Source organism: Capricornis sumatraensis, chromosome 2 (assembly GCF_032405125.1).
Source record: "Capricornis sumatraensis isolate serow.1 chromosome 2, serow.2, whole genome shotgun sequence".
NCBI lineage: Eukaryota > Metazoa > Chordata > Mammalia > Artiodactyla > Bovidae > Capricornis > Capricornis sumatraensis.
The window spans coordinates 184,344,508-184,364,668 of NC_091070.1; the positions used below are offsets into that span (position 1 = coordinate 184,344,508).

The following is a 20,161-nucleotide window of genomic DNA, read 5'->3' on the forward strand; positions in this document are numbered from 1 at the left end:
TGTGTGTGTGCATGTTCAGTCATGTTCAACTCTTTGTGACCTCCATGGACTGTAGCTTTCCAGGTACCTCTGGCCATGGAATTCTCCAGGCAAGAATACTGGAGTGGGTAGCCACTCCCTTCTCCAAGGGATATTCCTTACCCAGGGATCAGACTGCATTTCCTGTGGCTCCTTCACTGGCAGGAGGATTCTTTACCACTACCAATGCCCCATACACATTTAATTAGATTCAAATTACTTTACATGGGTTTCAAGACTTTCACTAACGCCATATGATGCCTATTTAGAAGTGTGTGTGAGTGTGTGCATGTGTGTGCATACAGAGGACTATTTCTGTGAATCTGTACACATTTTTCTTGAGAGTGAGTGGGTTTATAGTTTTTATCACACTGCCAAACAGTAACTCAAAAAGTTATGGAACATTGAATGATCTACATTTATAAATATTTTATTAATGGATTTTTAAAAAATTTTCTGTTATTTCTATTAGGAAAGTTCTCATATTTTCTAAGTAGATAATACTGATTAGAAGATTTTTTCATATTTACAGTTAATATATAGCTCGACATACTGTTGTCAAAATATTATTTTAGTTGTTGAGTTTTTGAGATTGACAACTGTTTTATTATTTGTGAATAACTGTTAAAACAGTTAACAGTTATTTTAGTATGAAACTAAAAGCTACTGTATTGGACATTTTCAGTAGGTGCATTGTATGATTATGTGGATTATATCTCAATAAAGTTGTTTTTTAAAAAGCCATCCCCTCTAAACTTATACATAGTCTGATTCTGAGTGATCTGGTAATAAATCACATTTCAGAGGGTCTTAGCTAGTATCCAATCCTTAAAAACAACTGACATAAAATAAGAATTAGAGTAAAACACAAAATGCAAGGTATTGGTAATCTAATTTTTATTTGTGTGATGTGGTTCACAGGCTAACCTTATTGCGCTTCATATTCCAAATATATTCCTTATACTGAATATGACATTATGACATGTAATGGGGGGGGAGGAAATCTGAGCAAAATGCTAAAATGATGTATCAGAGTCATAGTTAAATCAAATCCTTACTGAAGGGAAAAAAAATGTGGAAAAACAAAACACCTCAGAAGAGTATGCTATTCTGGAATTAAGGGATAAAGAAGGGGCTTTAAAAGGTCTTTAGCAGGAGGTTCTATTCAAATCTTTGTTATATCACTTAAAAGCAAGGTGTCAGACAAGTCAATTACATTCTGAATTCCTAAGACTTCATATGCATCAAGAGACAGGTCAAATGTAAGATTCTCATTGCTTCACTCTCTTATGTAACAAAAAGTCATTCCAAACCTTCTGCTCCCTGCAGTTTAAAACTGTAATTGGAAGACTGAATGCCACCAGGTTAGAATGACCCAAGTGATATAAAAGCATTTACATTCTGGGATCGAAAGTGAACAAAGCAGGACTCTGTGGAGACTGTGGCTCCTCTCCCTGAGGATCAGAACTTTAAGATAGAATAATGGGTGGCACATTAAGAAAGAGACGTCAAGCTGTTCTGGACAGAATGCTCTGAAACCACATGGATGGTACAGTTTAGGAGAAAAGGTACCTCCAAAGCACCAGGAGCACACCTGGGTTTTCAGTGCACCCCATGGGACTATGCAAGTCACCTACCTTCTTTCATTAATTTGCCAAAAAAAAAAAAAAATACAGGAATAAGTATTAGAATAAGGAGTCAGGCAAGATTTTCCAAAGAATGTAACATGCAGCTGAAATCAGCAGAAGAGATCACCTTTCAAAGGCTCTTCTGAGAATGCACTTAGAGAGTTGAAGAGAATTTATGGCACATAGTAGGTACTTAATAAACTGTGGCTACTACCACATAGCTACTAAAATTGTGGCAATAAAAACATGAAACTACAAATATGAGGAGATTGAGAAAGAAGATTTATCTATATTTGCTGATTCTTTTTCAGAAAGAAGGGCTTTCCTGGTGGCTCAGCTGGTAACAAATCTGCCTGCAATTCGGGAGACCTGGGTTTGATCCCTGGGTTGGAAAGATCTCCTGAAGATGGAACATCTACCTACTCCAGTATTCTGGCCTGGAGAATTTCACGGACTGTATAGTCCATGGGGTCGCAAAGAGTTGGACACAGCTGAGCGACTTTCACTTTTCACTTTTCAGAAAGAAAGACAATAAAGTTATGACATCTTTCCAGTAGCCAACTGAAAATCTGGGTCAGAATATCAGAGCAAAGTTAGGGCCAGAAATAGACTGGAAAGTCATCACATGTCAGTGAACTGAGTTATCACTTCATCCCCTCGATGCTATTAAACCTCTGACAAGGCAATCTAAATAACTTTAAATTTAGGTATTAAACACTATACCATGCACCACTGATACCTCCCTTTGACAAGTCATGCCGGTTTGATAATGGTAGTTTTGTCAACAGGTAAGCATTTATGTGGATATTGCCTCTTGATTAAAAACAGAATTTTATTTATTTGTTGTTCTTGGCTGTGTTAGGTCTTTGTCGCTGTGTGGGCTTTTCCCTTTTCTCTCTAGTTGTGGCGTGCACTCTTCTCATTGTGGTGGCTTCTCCTGTTATGGAGCACAGACTCTCGGGCCTATGGGCTCTAGTAGCTGCAGCACATGGGCCCCGGGGTTGCGGTGCACAGGCTTAACTGCTTCAGGGCATGTGTGATCTTCCTGGATCGGGAATTGAACTTGGATTTCCTGCATTGGCATGGGGATTTTTAATCACTGAACCACAAGGGAAGCCCTATTTCTTAATTTTGAATGTTTCAAAACTCTTAATTAAAATTCAAAAAGTTTTTATTTCTAAGATGATTGTGCAACATCTTACGGCAATTAGACAGCAGAATGTCATATGTTCAACTCTGCATTAAATAAGATGAGTGATCTATAATATAAATGCCTGTTATGTAACACACTGTCTATATCGGTATACTTGGGAGCTGTGACGTTCAGGTCCAGACTATTGCAAAAAAGTGACTAATAGTTTGAGTCATTTTGGTTTCACAGTGCATATAAAAGCTTTGTTGTTGTTCAGTCATGAAGTGATACAGGACTCTGTGACCTTGTGGACTGTAACACACCAGACTCCTCTATCCTCCACTATCTCCCGGAGTTTGTTCAAATTCATGTCCATTGAGTCAGTAATACTATCTAACCGTTTCATCCTCTGCCACCCACCTCTCCTTTTGCCTTCAATCTTTCCCAGCACCAGGGTCTTTTCCAATGAGTCAGCTCTTCACATCAGGTGGCCAAAGTATTGGAGCTTAAGCTTCAACATCAATCCCTTCAATGAATATTCAGGGTTAATTTTCTTTGCAACTGACTGGTTTGATCTCCATGTTGTCCAAGGGACTCTCAAGAGTCTTCTCCAGCACACAATTTGAAAGCACCAATTCTATGATACTCAGCCTTCTTTATGGTCCAACTCTCACATCTGTACAAGACTACAGGAAAACCATAGCTTTGACTACACAGACCTTTGTTGGCAAACTGATGTCTCTGCTTTTTAATATGCTGTCTAGGTTGGTTATACCTTTCCTTCCAAGGAGCAAGCGTCTTTTAATTTCATGACTGCAGTCATGCTCTGCAGTGATTTTGGGGCCCAAGAAAAGAAAGTCTGCCACTATTTCCATAGTTTCCCTGTCCAGCCGCCATGAAGTGATGGGACTGGATGCCATGGTCTGCCACTACTTCTACATTTTCCCCTTCTATTTGCCACGAAGTGATAAAAGCTATGTTTATACTATAATCTACTAAGTATGCGATAACATTATGTCTAAAAAACAATGCACATACCATAATTTAAAAACACTTAATTGCTTAAAAAATGCTAAACGTCATCTGATAATGCAGGTTTCCACAAACCTACAAAATTATCCAGCAAAACACAATAAAAGGAGGTATGCCTGTATTGGTTGAAACACTTGAATTCTCACAACAACCTGAACAATAATTACTTCGTTTATTTTACTAAGTATCCCCAGCAATACTATGTTGCTAAATTCAAGGGTTATTACTCTGTCTCCAACCTCCTCAGCCTCTCAGAATCCTTCCACAGTTGACCACCAAGGTTCAGTGACATAACCCTTCTTGAAACACATTCTCTTAAACTAATTTTATACTCTGAGAGTATTCTTACGCTTGGATGCTCTTATGCTGGGCAAGGGCTGGACTCCCTTTTTGCTGCTGTCTATTATGTGTTACACTACCTCACCAGTTTCCATGAGTTTAATACCATCCAGATCAGTGGTTTTCAGAATGTGGGCCCTGAATCAGAAGTATTAACACTACCTAGAAATGTGAATTATTGGGCGCTCCCAGGTGTGAAGAATTAGAAACTGGGGTAGGGAATTAGTGTTTGAACAACTTCCAATAGGTGCTTCTAATGCAAACCAGCGTTTGAGAACCACAGATCCAGATGTTGCTTTTCATTCTCCAGGTTGTGACTCATTAGTCGATCAAGAAATAAACTGAGATGCAAACTCATTTTAAAAACTGAAATAGAACCATATAGGGAGAATTCCCTGGTGGTCCAGTGGTTAGAATTCAGCCCTTCATTGCCGTGAGCCAGTTTCAAACCCTGGTCAGGGAACTAAGGCTCTGCAAACCATGCAGCAGGGCCAAAAAAAAAGTAGTAAGAAAAAAGTTCTTCATATGTTATAAAGATAAGCAATATTTCATGAAACCCTTATTTTAATTATATATGCATATTAGCATGTGTGCATGTGTGTACGTGCCCATCTGTATTTGGTTGTTAAATGTGTTACTGAGAAGCACAGTTTTGGGGAAAAAAACAAACAAACAACTGATCAATATGATGACTAAAAAGCCAGCTCTTTGGTCCTTTTTTGCCATTTAGGTCTTACCTTGCTCGGACTTCCCATTTCACTTAATTTTGCTTCCTCCAAGGGATTTATTCTCAAACTACCTTGTTTATTTGGTGTTTATAGTACTTATAATATTTAACCTATTTTATTGTTTATAAGCTTTTTGCCTCTCTAGTATATAAGCCAGTAAGAGTAGAAACCTTGTTCCCTGCTATGTTGCCGACCCCTAAGACAGTGTCTGCCCACCTAAAATACCCACTCAGTAAGTATCTCTTGACTGAATAAACTTTACAAATGAGTAACTTACTAAAGCTGACTTAAGTTAGATTAAACTACACTTTAGAATCATGCGTACCTCATGACAGTGATCTCTCTAATACAATCATCACTTCCTAGTAGGCCTAAGGCATGGATTCCAGTTGTCCACTTCCTTGTTGTGAACTGTGGAAAAGTTATATAATCATATTTTCACCATTGTAAAAAGAAATGCTTAGTGTGGGAACAATAAGAATCTGATAAAACAATGAACTAATTTACTTTTAATTTTTGAACAGATGAGCAGAGCAGTCATTTAATAAGAGTTAGATGCTGAAGCTGAAACTCCAGTACTTTGGCCATCTCATGCTGAGTTGACTCATTGGAAAAGACTCTGATGCTGGGAGGGATTGGGGGCAGGAGGAGAAGGGGCCAACAGAGGATGAGATGTCTGGATGACATCACCGACTCAATGGATGTGAGTCTGAGTGAATTCCGGGAGTTGGTGATGGACAGGGAGGCCTGGGATACTGCGATTCATGGGGTCGCAAATAGTCGGACACGACTGAGTAACTGAACTGAACTGAACTGAAGGAACAAATAAAAACTCACAGGATCCATATCAAGAAGAAATTCAGGAAAGCTAGAAGCTTTAAGTTCACATACATTTTAACTATGAACTATGTCACGACTCCATACAGTTCAAACCCTTCTGCAGAAATTAAAAGTAAATTCAATGGGAAGGAAATGTACACTGAGAAGGAAAAAACTGGGGAGCAAAATGAATGGAAAGTCATATTCACAGCTGGAGAAACTTGTGAAATTCAAATTTGCTGGAAAATCTGCGAAATGTCATAATTAAAAGATGACTTTGTTATTAGAAGTCTGTATCTGCATTCAGTGTCTAGAGTAGGAAATGGTAACCTACTCCAGTATTCTTGCCTGGAAAACTGCACGCACAGAAGAGCCTGGCAGGCTATAGTCCATGGGGTCAGAGCTGGACATGACTGAGCAACTGAACACACATGCACACACAGTGGATACCATCTGACGCCATTAGACAGAGCCGTTCCAAGACCACGTGTACATGTGTGTTCACAGCACACACTCACAGTGTTAGTGGGGGTCAGGAGGCGCAGTGATTGACACTGAATGTATGCTCAGTCACCAACATTCCCAATCCAGGGATCAAACCTGCATCTCCTGTCTCCTGCATGGGCAGGCAGATTCTTTACCCCTGGGCCACCCCCAATCATGCTGCTCCTATTTCCAGGATATTACCATTTTAATTAATGGGAAGAATAGATGATAGACTGTACCAGCTCTGGAGTCAGAGTGCCTGGGTTTAAATTCCATTTCCACTATTTATTAGCTGTGTAATTTTTGACATAGTTCTTAATTTCTCTGAGCCTATTTCTTTATTTGTATAGAGACCTCACAAAATTATTATGTTGACTGAGTTAATAATACATATGAAGACCTGGCACATGGTAAAGTGGAGTATTTACTAAGTATCACAGTCCTTACACTAAGTTCTTTAAATGTTTTCTCCTCTAATGCTCACAGCAATACTACGAGACAGGTTATTATATGATATCCCCTCTCCTCCATATACATGAGAAAGTGAAAAGCCATGAAAAGGTTAAGAAAAAAATTGCAAATAGAACTGCCTTATGACCCAGCAATCCCACTGCTGGGCATACACACCAAGGAAACCAGAATTGAAAGAGACACATGTACCCCAATGTTCATCGCAGCACTGTTTATAATAGCCAGGACATGGAAACAACCTAGATGTCCATCAGCAGATGAATGGATAAGAAAGCTGTGGTACATATACACAATGGAGTATTACGCAGCCGTTAAAAAGAATTCATTTGAATCAGTTCTGATGAGATGGATGAAACTGGAGCCGATTATACAGAGTGAAGTAAGCCAGAAAGAAAAACACCAATACAGTATACTAACACATATATATGGAATTTAGAAAGGTGGCAATGACGAGCCTGTATGCAGGACAGCAAAGGAGACACAGATGTGTATAATGGACTTTTGAACTCAGAGGGAGAGGGAGAGGGAGAGGGTGGGATGATTTGGGAGAATGGCATTGTAACAGGTATACTATCATGTAAGAATCTAATCGCCAGTCTATGTCCGACGCAGGATACAGCATGCTTGGGGCTGGTGCACAGTGATGACCCAGAGAGATGTTATGGGGAGGGAGGTGGGAGGGGGGTTCAAGTTTGGGAACGCATGTACACCTGTGGTGGATTCATGTCAATGTATGGCAAAACCAATTTAAAAAAAAAGAAGAAGAAAAAAAAATGTAAATTGTGGGAGCATGTCTAGTAAGATCTTTACAACTTCTAGACATTCTTTTGATTCATTGTAAAAACTAATTAAAAAGTATATACCTGCAAAAAAAAAAAAGAAAGAAACTTGTTCATGAATTCACAACTAAGTGAATAGGGTTAGAATGTAATCTTAGTCATATGCTTAAACCAGGTTTCCTAACAATCAAGCAAATATGGGCCTTCTAGTAACCCAGAAATTATGAATAATCAACAAGCTACCTCCGTTCTGCTGCAGCTTCTGTAATAACTATTATCAAAGCAAAGGGTTACATTACACAAGTGCACACATACATCAATTGTATCCAGTATGTGCTGCGCCTTCAAAGAGGTTGAGAACCAAGGCGTTTCACTACTTTTGTTAAATTTTGTTTCCATGCCTTTGTATCCTCCATTCCAGGTGGATTACCCCATTGAGAAAAAAAGCAGCAAAGTTTCATTTATCTCACAGCAGACTCTCTTAGCACTGTTAGTGAAAAACAGTTGGTTTTCAACAAAGATTGTCAAATAAATGAAAGTGCATGAGAAAGTGTTCTATAAAATCACAAAGTACAAAGCAAGTTTTTATAAAGTCAACCTAATTGTTTATATTTATTTTTATATTTTATTTATATATTTAGAAAATTATAAAGTTATAGTCAACTTTATAATACTTTTTGAAGATTCACAATGTAAAAGGCTAACAGCCTTATCACTGTATTTTAATCCTCATCACAACCACTATAAAATAGGTACCATTATTTTCATAGAAGGAATACTTAAGGTCACACACTATGAAGTACTGGAGACCAAATTTTCACTCTTTCAATGTCTGTATCAAACTCCTTTTCTATATAAGGAAAAATATTATTTTAAAGTATACAAATTTCAAAAACCATTACAGCCAACCATGTAAACGCATAATCCTGTAGGTTTTAGTATAGTCACAAATTGTGCAACCTCATCACAATCTAATTTTAGAGCATTTTCATCACTCCGAAACAAATTCTGTATACAACAGCAATGAGATCTAACTACATATAGTTTACATGCATAAAAGGAATGTAAATGCTTTTAAATAAAGCCTCCTTTAAATATGTGTAAATGTATACTTGATGCAACTAATGTAAAAGGACATCATGAAATGACATTTAAAGGTGAAAATTATGACTTGGTGGGCCTTCTATAATTTTGCATTGTCAATATCACCATTCATCTGGGCACAGCAAGCAATCAAGGACTAACATCTACATTCAACTCTGATTACTACTGGTCAAACTCCAATTTCAAGGACTTCTTAGCATTTCTATATTCACAACCAAATAGTAAGACTAGGATGGACTGTAGATAAAAGTTTACCACCCAGTTGCCTTTGATATTCACTCTGTTATATTAATGTCAAAGGCAAAAGCTTAGGAAAATAAAGTCACAAAAGTTAGGAGATCTGAATTTTCTTTTTCAGCAAGATATGTTCATATACATTTTCTAAGAACCCACACCACTGTATTTGATAATTTACAACAATCATTAAAGTATAATTTAATGTTATGCATCTATCCCAAACAATGAAAAGGAACTCACTGTTGGTAAATGCACATTCTTCTTCAGATTCATCACTGTCATCAGATAGAGCTCTATAAGGAGGAGGCAGTTTCATTGGCGGTGGAGCAGTTCCTCGCCTCTGAAGATGCAAAATGGGAGAAGAGTTAATTGCCTTTGTTCAACCTCTTCCTCAATGACAAACAGGATTAAAAGATAATCTGTAAATATTTTGACTGTATCCAACTTTCATCATATCACTAGGATTATAATTTTTTTATTCTCTATGGTATTATGTAAAGTGACTATGTGATATAAATACACCAATACAGAAAACAGGAATTCAAAAGCACAACTTTTAAAACTGTTGACCCTCCCAGAAGCATGCATTCCTTTCTCCACTGACAAAATCAATTATATGTATCTTCTTTACACTGTTGAGAGTTAGCTTTCTTTGTTTCTGACCAAATAACTCAAATGAAAGACATTTCAAAAATGTCTTAGATATAAAAATGACCCCATGTGTTAATCTTATGATTATTTCAACTTTTTATTCAATTATAAAAGGTACAGATTTCATTCTTTATAAACACTTGAAATACCAAGATTTTCTAACTGAAGAGGTATTCATCTATAATTTATAAATAGTTAACACATATTTCAATGCTTTAAAAAGAGAGAGAGAAAAAGCTTTACGATGAATACCTTTTGTATTTCTGTATACGCATTCTTTACATTTACAAACCAAATGATACAGTATATCAATATTTGGTTTAAAGAGATTTAATTAAAGTAGACTTTATGATCATATTACCTTTATACAATGCAGACCTTTTCTTAAATGCTGGGAAAAATAAAATATGCCAAACTACGGAGAGATCCAAGCTGCTGGAAAGAATAGGAGCCGATATACCCAAGCTCCCTACAGATGCCAAAATAACTGAATTAAGATTTGTTTTGCTACAGGATTTCAATAAAGCACAATCAATTATGCTTTATAGGACAAAGCCACTAATGGCAGGATACACTTCAGTAAATGGACAATGACTGGTCCATTACAGAAAGCAGACATGCAATAAATTCCTCCAAAATGGAAAACACTGTTTGGCATCCATAAGGAAAAACACACACTGAAATTTATTCAGGATAACATCTAATCAAAGGTCAGTCTAAGTGAAAGACAAAGCTAAGGACAAGGAGAGCTAGCTTTTAAAATAGTAGTAAAAGATATGAATTCTCTTTAATAGCACTTTAAAAAGTATATTTAAGGGGCAATTGTTTATATGACCTATTTATTTCACTTCTACCAACACGCTCACAAAGAATGTAGGATAAGCATATTCTGGGCTCCCTACAGTATGAATGTGGGTTGCCAGATGTCCAGGCATCTTTCTACCACATATGGGAGAAGAGTGTAGGCAGGTCCAGGCTCTCACTGTGGCAACAAAGGCTGGAGCAAGTATGCATAGGGAGGGCCAGGTGAACAGAACTTCTGTGAGGGTAGAGAAAACAGACCATAGGACATGCTCAGCTCTGAGAACAGCGTCCTTAACTGTTTGCTGAATGAGCAAATAACTGGTTGTCATTCATGTTGTTCCAGTTCTCTGACATATTAACATTGAGAAAAATGACAGTAACACAAACCATTCTTGTTCAAGAGCATTGCATATTCAGGACTTCCCTGATGGTCCAAGATTAAGACTCCACCTTGCAATGCAGGGAACATGGGTTCGATCCATGGTCCAAGAACTAAGATCCTCCATGCCGTGGGAAAACTAAGCCTGCGCACCACAACTGCCGAAACCCTTCCCCTAGAGCTCATGCTCCACAACAGGAGAGGCCACCACAATGAGAAGCCCATGCACTGCCACTAGAGAGCAACCCCCTTTCGCCGCAACCAGGAAAAGCCCATGGGCAGCAACCAAGAGCACATGAATTGCAACAAAGACCCAGGGCGGCCAAATACATAAATAAATAAATTTTGTAAAAAGAGCATTTAGATTTCTTGTAGAAATGTAAGTTATTTTAACAAATTATAGCTGCATTACCTTATAAGACATTAACAAGTTTAGTGTCTAAATCTGAATCTTATTTAAACATTTTTTTTAGTAAATATAAATACTCTCTCCAATTCTCTCTGAACCAGGATAACCACCTTTTAGGTTCCCATGTTAGTAATTTTAATAAACATCTGGCACTGTTACATTCTGCATAATTTCAAAGGTCAAGTTTCTTTTCTTTAATTTTATTAGTCAGTCTTGAAAGCCCCACTGATATGTTCAAGTATACTCATCTTCCAGAGACAATGAACTGTGATGGCTAAGACATACAATCCCATAAACTGTTTAAGCCCATACACATGATTTCCTGGTTCCGATGGTAAATTCCCAATGGCAACAGAACTTTGTCTTTTTAACTGTTTTTCCATTTTTTAATTTTCAATTCTATTTTGTGGTTGTTGTTGTTTCTAATATTAAGCTAGCTTTGGTTCTGATTTGTACTTCAGCTGTAAATTATTCACCATTAGAAGTAATGAGTGGAGTCTGGTTTTATGATCTGGCAATTTAATGATATTTATTGGAATGATGAGGATCTATTACATACTGGTTCTTTGGGCATCTACTCTCTCTTGATTGAGAGAAAACAGCAAACATGTTTTTAGATTGTTTGCCAGGATGTCCTTTTGTACAAGAACATGTCTCAGTTCCAATGTAAAGAACAGCTTTTTGCCAGACAGACCAGTGTTTTTGCATTTTTGTGTCTACATCTGACACATGGCTAAAGTTACAGGACAAAAGCTGAAATCCTCTGTGTATCTGAAAAGGAGAAAGACTCTTACCTTCACTGTGAACACAAAATATTCTCCTACCTTTGGGGGTATTAAAAACTCAGTCTTTTAAAGTCTCTCTTTCTGATTGGTTAAGAGACTAAGAAGCATTATTTAAATCTAATATTCCCCGAGTTTTTTAAGAAATAGTGAAACTAAACGTATATTACTTTAGATGTGCCAGTCTTTTAAGAAATCCCTTTTCACAGAAACAACTAACTCAGAAGCATTTTTATATGTGAATCTAGATTCATAAAGTCAAAGTGATTTGGTAATTTTAATTAGAAATGCTTATACCTTCTCCCTGATCTCCGTGATCTCACTGGTGTGTTACTATAACACAAAAATATATCAGATAATAAAAACATTTATACTAATGTTGCATGATAGCCACATGTCCACATGCTGTACATGTGTGTATCACAATTGGATACACATTAGCCTGAGAATTATCAGCCAGTTCTAAACATTAGCACAATGTAGAGTATCCCTGATAGAATGCTGTTTTATTTGTTGCTATTAAGAATAATCAGAGAGCATGCATCCTATAATACTCTAAGTGTCATCAAGAGGGTCACAAGAGATCATTCTGATCTTTGCAAATACCTTCATGAGGTTCCTCTTAGTTCCAGAGTCTGACAAATCCAGATTTTTCCCTTGGAATAGGTGCATGCCTTAATAGCAACCTTATTAGAGTAATATTTCACATATAATAAAATATATTTATTTGGGATAGATATATTTTTATAAGGTTAATGTAACCATACTTTTAGGGATTACTATGTTACTATGTTTAGTGGGAAACAGCATTTTCATTTGGGTAATACTCAAAAAGAAAACGAAGATAACTAACTACAGAGGACTACTCTATTAATGACATCTCCCAGTTGTGAAGACTGTCCACAATTTTCTTAAAAGAAAGAAAACATATGAAATACTGAAGAAAATTTAGAAAGAAAATACCAAAGAGTTATGAATCTACAGCTGAGAATAGCATTTCTATGAAGTCTGATGTTCCACATTCTATATAAGAGGTCAGAAAATACTGAACTGAAATAAAACAGAAAAAATAAAAAAGAAAAACCTAGAGATTTATTTAAGACCTGCTTGATTTTTTTTTTTAGTTTTTCAGTCACTTTCTTCCTCTATCTTTTTTAATGTGAATAATTTCAAGCCCAAATGTTTATTTCTAACCTATACCTCTACTAATAGTTTCAAGTGATTTTTATTGTCTCCTTTCTGATGGTCAGGAATTCTAGAGAACATGATTGCTTTTGTATTAAGGAGGAAAAAAAATGCCTAAAAGGAATTATTTCTATCAATAATAACTGTTAAAGAGAGTTTAGTCATCATGTGACCTCCCATCTTTGGGAACGTCTCCCCTAGTACTCTGGGCATATTTCTATCATACCAATTACACTTCCAGTTATTTCACTACCTATCACATTCATATATGCACTTCTTGGAGTGAAGGTAATTTGTCATTCCAGGGTGTAGAATAATGCTTTGTACACAAGCTATAATCACAGAGAACAGTAGCCTAGTGAAGGACATCCTGTAACCACTGAAACATCATCCTGTAATGGAGATGTAGATTCTCATATGATCAATTGACTCACAAGTGGGAGTGCTTTGGGGCAACAATATACTGCTGTGCTGTACTCTGTCATGTCGGACTCTTTGAGACCCCATGGACTGTAGCCCACCAGGCTCCTCTGTCCACTGGGGGCAATAATCACCTCTGAATTCTCCAAAGATTCACTAACATGGCTAACTGTCATCTTCCCATAAGGCCTGGTACTTATGGGAAGATAAGTACACTTATCTGGTACACTTATCTGATACACTGCCTGGTACCTAATAGACACACAATACATATTTATTGAATAAATAAACTAAAAACAAAACAAACATCTCTGGCTTAGGTCACCAGATATTGGCAAATGCTTTCCGGACAAAAGTCATTTTCCTGTGTTCCATTTAACCTTCTGATTTGGGGTTTACGGTTGCATTGTTAACTATTGCCATGTTAACTTAGTGATGACTTCTTCTCCATGCCAAGGAATTCAGCTGGGTAGACTTATACATTGACTTTTGGTTTTACTGGGCTCTTACTGGATTTTTTAAAAAATTTGAATGCAAATATTCTTGCTATATATTGAAATTCAATTTGATTTAATGCACCAGAGTTGATAAGTATCATACATTTATCTTTTCCTTCATGAAATCTCATGTGGAATTTTCCTTAGTCAATTAATTACCTTGTATTTAAATCAGTATTTAAATCAGTAGTATTTAAATCAGTATTTAAAGTATTTAAATCAGTAACCACTTTGTATTCATCTGTGTGTTTATTGTCCATGTCTCCACAACCTGTTGTCTGTTTCCTTTTTGATGTTATATCCACTGACTATAGCACAGAGACTGTAACACTATCGGTTTCCAATAGACAATTGATTAATGTTCAGATATTTGAATCAATACATGAATCAACACAATTCCAGCAATAAGACAGACTAAATATTCTGAGAAGCCCTTCTTTAAAACACACACACACACACACACACACATATATATATGTATATCACAGATAAAAAATCAAAACTATATTTTTATAACTGAGGCCAGAAACAACCATAAATTCCAAATCAGAAGGTAAATCCCCAGAGGGCATGTGCCAATCCCTAGTGACCAGAAACCAGAGATTTAGTTTTGTTCTGTTTTTAGAATTCTTTATTTACGCAATAAATATGCATTGTATGCCTAATAGGTGGCCGGCAGCATTCTGGGCGATGCAGAAAAAGAGCAATTATGAGATAGATCATCTCCCTTCTTTGAGCTTATATACCAGATGTCATATTTTGTGGGTCTTCAGGTCTCATTCCCATATTGCTTTAAAGTTAGCAGTCACTGAATTCTATATTGTTTGCTTTGCCCTAGTAAAATGCAAGCTCCAGAAAAACAGGGAATTTTTGTCTTAAATAGCTTCACTCCAATATACTGAAGTATAACTGACAAAAAATTGCACAGATTTTAGTGTACAATTCAAATCCACCACCATAATTAATATAACGAACATGTAACCATCACCCCAAAGTTTCTTCATGAGTCTTTTTAATCACCCTCTTCCCTGGCACCCTATCTATTCTCCTGAACCAATGATCTTGTCACTACAAAAACATATTTTCTCAACTTTTATATAAATATAATCATGCAGTATGTACTCATTTTTATCTAGTGAGAGCTAGAAATTTAATTAGCCCAAAGTTTCTATTTGAGGTCAAACAAGGTGTGAAGTAGGACTAAAGATATCAACCCCCAAAACCCAATCCCTGCAAAAAAGGACCAACAGGTTAAAGTATTCTGCAAGAGATGACTTGCAACTTGTACAAACTAATACCTCTGCAACAATAACCATGGTCTTCTAGATTCTACACATTATCTGTGTTTACTGGCAGTTGCCAAAAACAAACCACAGAATCCTGAACACAGAGTGTATGTTACTGCTAATCTGAGTATAACCTTTGGGATTAAGATCTGAACTGAGAAGGTGGACAACCAGGATAAAACAGATAGTTCTATAATTTGGTACCAACTTAATTCCTATCCTAATTACTTATCCTTTTCAAGAACCCTTCTCCCCAAATCCTCAAGGGGTCTTGATTAGCCCTCATACATTTCTGTAAATAAAGTATTCCCAAGTGATCAAATCAAGCATAGCTTTTTTTTTTTTTTCCTTTAATGGGGTGAAACTTTCAATGGGTAAAGTTTAAAATAAACAAAGCAAACAAAACAAAATTTTGATTACAGAAGACAACAGGAATATTTCCTGGCCTTGGTCTTAAAATGAGATGGAAGGAAACAAAAGAAAAAGAAAAAAGGTGTCCCCTGAGAATTCCTTACAAGCCCAGATCCACTAGGTTAGAGACTTGAATTCATTCTGTGTGGCTCATAAATTTCCAAGACAAACTATCTGACAACAATATAAAAGGAAATCCGTCCTATTCAAAGATATTGGATGAACAAGATACTAAGGCACTACTTAGTAAGGCCACATATTAATGAAAGGGTCAATTATTTACCTATGAGGATATTAAACTTTTAAATTTAACCTAATAAATTATCTTGAAAAATATAAAATAAAAACTGAAAAACTACATGAAAAGTAGATTAATTTAATCATCAAAATGGAAGATGAGTTACTCTGATCAAAAAAATCAGTAAGTATATAGAATACCTGAATAACCCAGTTAGTTAATTCTCCCTAATAACTCTGTATAAAAATCTGTAACTAGATAATAGCTATTCTTTTAAATCACAAATATATATTTATAATACCTATGTGCTAGGCCATAAAAAAAGTCTCAACCAATGTGCAAGGTACAAGATATTATATAAAATATAATTTGTGGTTATAACTGAAATAGGTTTGAAAATAACAGCAATAAGTTTTTTAAAATATTTGTATGAAAATTAAAAATACATTTTTCATAAAAATAAATCATTTGGAAGCTAAAAAAAGAAACAATACTAAACAATAGAAATTCAACTTAATATCTTAGGATTTAGAAAAAGATGATAATGGCTGATAATGGCTTCATGACATCTTACACCTGGACTTCACTTGGCCTTCATCCAGGCCAGAATTAGGTATGTTCATAGAAAGGAGATATTATAACTACCGTGAAGTGAACTTAAAGTTGGTCAGTCGTGTCTGACTCTTTGCAAACCTATGGCCTGTAGCCCACCAGGCTCCTGTGTCCATGGAATTCTCCAGGCAACAATATTGGTGTGGGTTGCCACTCCCTTCTCCAGGGGATCTTCCCAAGCCAGGGATCGAACCTGGGTCTCCTGCCGGCAGATTCTTTATGTTTGAGCCACCAGGAGAGTCCTAAACCTACCATACTTCTACCCAGATACTCATCCAAAAAAACACATACTAATTGCAGCTCAGATAAGCAAAAAGAAACCAAAAACATTTTTAAAAGTTTACCTTTTCTTTTTTTTCTTGGGTGTCTTGGTCCTGGTTAGTAGTGATTTTTTTGGCCTTGCTATGCACACTAGGAATGACCTGTCACCACAAAGACAAGGAAGAGAGAAAGAAAGAATTTAAATGTCACAATCATTACATTGCTCCATGCATTAAAAAAAAAAAAAGTTAAAATCCTACATAACTATATCTCTAACTTCATCTAAAACATAAAGATATGAGAAGTATAGTTAAGGCAAACAACACAGCTCGGGACATCTAGCAAGTTATATAACCCAAATGTGCATGCCTGCATGTGTGTGTGTTTATGTGAAGCATCAAGGGACAATAAATTCACAGGCTTCTTTAGATCCAGAAAGTTAGTTCCTATAATGCTGGATGTAACATTTATTTCATTGATCTACCTTATTCATCAGTGTACTCCAGCTCAAGCCTTGCTTTTTTGGTGTTTTGGTTTTTTTTTAAGGTTATTGTATATGTTTATTCCAGTCACCAAGGGCAGCTAACACTGAAGTGATATCACTTCAGCCCACTTATTTGAGGCTTTGATTTTACTTTTCTTAACGTAAAAAATGGATGCCTCTGTAAATATTACTTTTTCTTTTTTACTTAATGAACTGTAAATCCTGTCACCTGGAATGATTATGATACGTTTCTTTTCATGGATATATAACATTTCTTGCTGTCAATCATTCTTTTCATGGGCTTTTACATACTTCATTTCCAATTTTCTCTTCTACAAACAATGTTGCAATAATCATTCTTATGTAATATCTTCATACAGTTTGAGTATGGTACCTAGCGCACTGTGTACGTTCAATAAATATTTAACCATCACTGTTAGCATATAGATAAATTAAACAAAGCTATTTACACCCCTGGATAATAGCTCAATTAGAGCTGAATTTAGGATTATTTATCACTATAACCCTGATGCTCAGAAAAAGCACCACATAGTAGTGTTCAATAAATGCTTATAAGTGAATCAAACAGTTCAATTTCATAGAAATGATTTTAATTCTTAATGGTGCAAACAGCACAGATTACTTTTTGACTCATTTCTTTTTGTAAAACTACCTGTAAAATATCTTAAGAAAATACAAAATTATTTTGTATTATTAAAAGTGATTATTTTAAAGACTCCTCAAATAGCTAACACAAGTAATTGGCATAAAATCTGATGACAGACATGCAGATTAAAAGGAAAAATAAATCTCCTTACTCAGAAAATTAAAGGAACTGCCTTCCTAGGGATAATTTAAAAAACAAAACAAAAAAAAGCACTTTTCTCAAAAAGGCAATTTACAATTAATTCTTCTCTACTTTTAGAGTCTAAGGGAATAAATTAATTTTGGAATAAGTGAGACCATCTCAGAAATGTTTCTCTAAAGTAAAAAGCAATAGCAGTGATAAATTAATTTATATCTGTGGCTTCTTACGTGAATAGAGACTGTGCTTAATATTTATTTCTCTATTTAACACACAGGACAACCTAAGTCAGAGTTCAAAAACCAGTGGATCTACAGGTATATGTTTCTAATTCTGAAGACTTTAAAACCCTTTGCCTCCCTACAAAGTCATAACACCTGCCTATACTGGACCTACTTTCTCCTATGGAAAAACCAGCTAAAGTTAAATGGCAGAAGCTTTGAAATGGGATAAAAGTTAGCTGCCATTCATAAGGTTTATACCATTTGTTTTTCAAATAGCAGAGAAATATTATTCTCTACACATATCATTAGCAAACTTTGGAAGACAAATGGCCCACCAAAAAAGACCACATCTTTATGAAAAGTAGGAGAGCACATGTTTCTTATGAAAGTAAAAACTATATTTCTATATGACTAATACACAAAATGAACATGTCCAAAAACATTTAGATGCCATTATCAAACAATGATATTAGGGAAATACAAATGGAAGACAGGAAAAAAGAAAACAACACATGATAATAAATTTAGTGAACTGAAAGAATGATACCAATTTTAAAAGGGTTTGGTTTTGGATATACAGAGAAAACCTTAATGCTACTGTGAAATGCAATTATAAGTAGAAAAAATTACTTTGGCATAAAAACTTTCTATTGAGGTGTACAGTATAGATCATGAATTCTGCTCTCAAATAAGCATATACCAAGTAAATCTAAGTAGATATAAATATTTCTTTCTAGCATGCTAAAAATGTAGTTGAGAAATTTAGGAGAAAAAGCTTTAAAAAAAGCTCCTAAAGCACCTATTAAAAGCACAAATATTAAAAAAATTAAAACTTAAAAAAAAAGTGCAAACATAAACACCAACACTCAATCCATCATGTTGATGAGAATTTTCATGATGGTTTCACTGATGGCTCAGATGGTAAAGAAACCACCTGCAATGCAGAAGACCCAGGTTCAGCCTCTGGGTTGGGAAGATCCCCTGGAGAAGGGAATGGCTACACACTCCAGTATCCTTGCCTGGAGAATTTCATGGAGGGAGGAGCCTGGCAAGCTATAATCCATGAGGTCTCAAAGTCACAGCTGAGCGACTAACACTTTCTTTTTCAAGGCACATTTAGACATAGGACCTTGATGGCCAAACATTAGGAAATGACTTCCTCGGGAGTTTTGAAGAACGTCTCAAAGTTTAATTAAACTGATCAAAAATGATTAAGAATTTGGCTATATTTTCTATTTCTGTGATGACCAATAATAAATGTAAGAATAAGCCAGCCAAAGATACAAAAATATGAAGCTTGGTTCCTTTCATTGCCTTATTCAGGTGGAATCAACTTTGTGCTGAAAAAATGGAGCAAGTAATGGACATTAATATCATCACCATTCTTTGGCTAGAACCATAGACAGTTCAATGTTCGAAGAACGTGACACTCTGTGATGCTGCCTGAGGGATAAGTGACTTGGGCATGTAGTAATGCTGAAGACATTATTTCTTTTTTAGCAGTTGAAAATATTGTACTGGTCACTTGAATGAAAACTTCCACCACAGCTCACCAACAAAGACTAGATTAAAAGCTTGGCCTTTATAGCTGAACTTATAACCTAATAAAATACTTTGAATATTTTTTGGCGAAGCATTCACAAGTGGCTGTATAAATGTATCATTGGCTCATTCTAGCTCAGAACTGTTTCTCTGGAATTGTCATTTGGCAGGGAAAATCTGGCCAACATTCCTATTAAATTCAGTCTCCAGAAATAAAAGTGATGGCTTCAACAACTTTCTCAGTATCCTAAGAGCTTAAGGGTGGATTCTAATAAATCTAGAATTTCAAACTGCATAAAAAAATGTGAAGACTTTATTCTGCTTCCCTCTCTCAATTAGTCTTGATGGTATGAACTAGCATTAAGTCTGGAAGGGACCTTGCTGCAAGTACAGTGCAC

The 20,161-nt window shown here is 35.9% G+C and overlaps 1 protein-coding gene across 3 annotated transcripts in view; it reads right to left on the reverse strand.

The window, feature by feature from the left end:
• PATJ (PATJ crumbs cell polarity complex component) overlaps positions 1 to 20,161 on the reverse strand; it is a 364,628-nt gene that overhangs the window by 212,762 nt on the left and 131,705 nt on the right. For 2 of the 3 annotated variants that reach the window (XM_068992464.1, XM_068992473.1), the window contains exons 25-26: positions 16,792 to 16,869; positions 9,014 to 9,113 (exon numbers count right to left, since the gene is read on the reverse strand). In XM_068992464.1, coding sequence (XP_068848565.1) covers positions 9,014 to 9,113; positions 16,792 to 16,869 — 178 coding nt within the window. Of the gene's footprint in view, positions 1 to 9,013; positions 9,114 to 16,791; positions 16,870 to 17,383; positions 17,397 to 20,161 lie in introns of all 3 variants that reach the window. The other variant, XM_068992482.1, reaches the window with a different exon arrangement.